The sequence below is a fragment of the Onychomys torridus genome, chromosome X, assembly GCF_903995425.1.
Source record: "Onychomys torridus chromosome X, mOncTor1.1, whole genome shotgun sequence".
NCBI lineage: Eukaryota > Metazoa > Chordata > Mammalia > Rodentia > Cricetidae > Onychomys > Onychomys torridus.
The window spans coordinates 98,523,592-98,527,148 of record NC_050466.1 but is presented as its reverse complement, the minus strand read 5'-3'; the positions used below and the strand labels follow the sequence as shown (position 1 = coordinate 98,527,148).

Below are 3,557 nucleotides of genomic sequence, written 5' to 3'. Positions count from 1 at the left end.
AGTCCCCGGAAAAAAAAAAACAAAAACAAAAACAGAAACATCAACTTTCTCCATCTTATCCTCTCCTCTCCATGAAGATTCGAAAGTGTGGGAGTGCAAGAGGTGAGCATTTTTCTCTTTCCTCCTTCCAGCCTCCCCCGCTCCGCTTTTTAATCAATTAAAAACCCATCAGCTCAATGAAGAAATAATAATAATAGCAATAATAATGTGGAGTGGTCGATTAGATACAAATTATCTCACAAATATTGTGTACAGCTTGTAGTAAAACACCGCAGACATTTAGAAACGCTATAGAAGTTTTAAAAAATGCAAAACTAGTCTATTGTAAAACAGATTTCACCTGAAATACAGCTGCTATAACCAAGGCGCTGAAAGGTTATTCATAGGCACACATCTGTCTTCCCACCCTCTCCCGCCCCCACCCGTTACCCAGCTCCTTGCCCATTTTTGAGAGGAGCAACCAAACAAATCTTACTCAGAGTAAACAATATGTATTGATCAGCAGAAAAGGTTGGAGGGAAATTGCCCTGGCAGCAGGGACTAAGAGGTCCCCGCCTGGACTGCTTAATATAATTGTGTTTCAGAGTTGAGAAGCCTGAATGTGTGTGTGTGTGTGTGTGTGTGTGTGTGTGTGTGTGTGTTTCCTTTCTTAACATAAGTTAGAAACCCCTGTGAAAGAAAGAAAGAGCTAGCAAGCTAGAGAGATAGCGATAATAAAGAATGTAGCGATGAAAGGAAGAAAGGGAGTGAGGATGATATCCGCACTGCTCCCAGTGCTGCGGGCCACCTCCGGGCTTTCTCCAGTCAGAGATCGTGGCAGGACGCGTCTGTTTTCACTGTGTGCGAATAAACCTCGTGTGGCTGCTGATCCCCTGGTGGAGTCATTCTTTTTTCTTTTTGTCTTCTATTACAGAACCAGACACGCACCACTTCTTTCTCCAACTGGAGGCTGTCGGCCAGCGAGGAGATCTCCTGCGCTGCAGGCTTGGGACACTTGAGGAAATGCGTTTCCAGTACGCCCTTGACACTCACCTCGATGGAGGTTCGCTTCTTGCGCTTGCGGCCCTGAGCGGCGATCTTGTCAATGCTGGTAGGGCTTCCTGTGGATGAATCAGCCTCCTCCAGCCACTTATTTAGCAGGGGTTTCAGCTTGCACATATTCTTGAAGCTCAGTTGCAAGGCCTCGAACCTGCAGATGGTGGTCTGCGAGAACACATTACCATACAGTGTGCCCAGTGCCAGCCCCACGTCGGCTTGCGTGAAACCCAACTTGATTCTTCTTTGTTTGAATTGTTTGGCGAACTGTTCCAACTCATCAGAGGTTGGAGTCTCCTCATCCGAGTGGTCCTGGCAGTGGTGCGATCCCAGCTCACCATGGTCTGGAGGCTCCCGGAGCACTGGATGCAGGCTCTGCGTGGAGGCAGCGGCTGGTGGCGGAGTGAGTCCCCCATGCTCCAGCATACCGCTCACCGTGAAGCCTGGCTGCGAATACACATTGAGAGGTTGGCCGGTAGACGTGATGGACGAGTTTGGAGCTGGGCTTGCTCCCCAGGCATTCGGATGGTTAGTGTGGGGCGAGTGGTGGGCTACGTGTGGCGAGCGGTGATGGATGATTGCGCCCAATTGCAGATCTTCCCGTCCTGGCTTCACGTCCGGCTGGTCCAGGGGGCTGGTGGCCAATGTAGAGGACCATGGGCCCCCGTCGCTCAGACTGGTCACCCAGTGATGCCCGAGGGGATGCCCATTGCTGGGAACTCCCTGCAAGTAGTCACTTTGGAGAAGTTTCTGAGGATTCCGGAAAGGACTTCCCTGCTGCATCCCCGCAGAGTCCGCATGGACGAGGGAGCTGGAACTGAGAATGCTGTAGGGATTCGAGGCAGCTGTGGCCATGGTCGATGAAGATCCTCTACTAGTTATAATGTGGCAAAGGGAGCAGCTTCAGCCTTTGACATCTATGGTGAGGGGGAACCAAAGCCGCTAGCGCAGGTTACCGGCACCCGCCAAGGCCAATCGCAGTGCGACTTGGCCTGGCCAGGCATAAACTCAGCCAATGATGGTGCGGGAGGCCGAGCTCGCTTTCCAAATTAGGCTGGCGAAGCTCCGGAGTTTCAGTGAGACCCAAGCAGGAAGTGAATCAATCTTTAGGCTCCATTGGCTGCTTAGCTCGGAGTGGCAGAGGCTCTTTTAGTTAACCCTTTCCCCCCTCCTGGGGACTATGTGGTTGTTTGTGATGGAGAAGAGATATGTTTGTGTGGAGTGGAAGTGAGGAGGGTAACTTTGGTTTCAGATCTCCCTTTGACTTATTTAAATTAAAAGAAAGAAAGAGAGAGAGAAAGAAAGAATGAATGAGAGAATGAAAGAAAGAAAGCAAATTAAAATGTCATTTTGATCTTAGTGCATAAAAATTTTTCAGGTTTAGTTAGCTCTTTGGGTTACTGTGTGGCAGGGACTGCAAAATAAAACGCATCTACAAACTTTGAATAAAGTAATGTCTTAGGTCAGAACCCCAAATAAAAAAAATCATGATCCAATAAAAGCTATTCCAACTTATTTTGCTTATTTTTTTTTCATTTATAAGAAACTAAAACGATCTAGGAAAAAGATTTCTTTTTTTTTTTCTTAAATTTTTGATCCAGGACATGAAGAGTTGAGGGTTTGCAAATGTAAATCTTAAAGTGATCCTTGCAAGAGTCAAGTCAGTTTGAAGTTTGCCGGTTAATTGGAAACCTGGCTTTATCTTTTCGCCCCTGCCGGTTCCCAGCCGAGGTCTCTCATTTTATGGAAGAGGCGCTGCTTGCTGAAGCCCGAAGTCATCATCACACTCACTCCAGACACACAGAAAACCCACTCCCCCACTCCCAACGGGCAGACTGGAAAGTGTTCCTAACACCATGCCCGCCCAGTGTTGTCCCCCTAAAAAAGTCTTTGAAACATTTCCATCCCGATTCCTTGGCAGTGTGAGGGAAATATTGAGAAATGTGCTTCCTCTACTGTTCTTTGAAAATTTAGAAAATCAGAGAGAGAGAGAGAGACAAGGAGAGAGAAGATAGGAGAGGGGAGACAGAAGTGGGGGAGAATAATAGGGTAGTGGGAAAAAGAAAGAGAAGAAGAGAGAGAAAGTGGGAGAAACTCGGAGAGAGACCTTGGTGGCTAGGCATCTTGCACAGCTTTCCCATTCCTCCACAGCTACCTCAAAGCTTAAATCAGATTTCAGCCTGGGGGCCCGACTGTTTTCAAATTTTAGTTAGAGGAAAGACATACCCTCCTAGGCTTTTCCGAGTTAGAGAAGAGCAGGTCCACGTGCTCCACAGCCCCACGCAAAGGTGTTGTTTGGAATCAGAGTTGGGGGAAATGCAAAGATTTTAGAATTACAGGAGCTGGGAAGAGTCAGTAAATACGCGGTACCCCACACCAAATCAGAAGTTTAAAAAAATGACCTTTCGTTTGGTAATTTTGGAGGAAACCTAGCTCTGTAATTATATTTGCTCTTACAGAAGACGGCATCAGAGTTCCCTTATTGGTTTGAAATTCCATTAAATATATTGCAAGAGCTCCTA

At 47.3% G+C, this 3,557-nt stretch overlaps 1 protein-coding gene across 1 annotated transcript; it reads right to left on the bottom strand.

The window, feature by feature from the left end:
* Positions 1-639: 639 nt before the first annotated feature.
* Positions 640-1,991, bottom strand: Pou3f4 (POU class 3 homeobox 4). The gene has a single exon (XM_036174560.1). The coding sequence runs from the start codon at positions 1,888-1,890 to the stop codon at positions 805-807; it is 1,086 nt and encodes a 361-aa protein (XP_036030453.1). The 5' UTR covers positions 1,891-1,991; the 3' UTR covers positions 640-804.
* Positions 1,992-3,557: the final 1,566 nt, after the last annotated feature.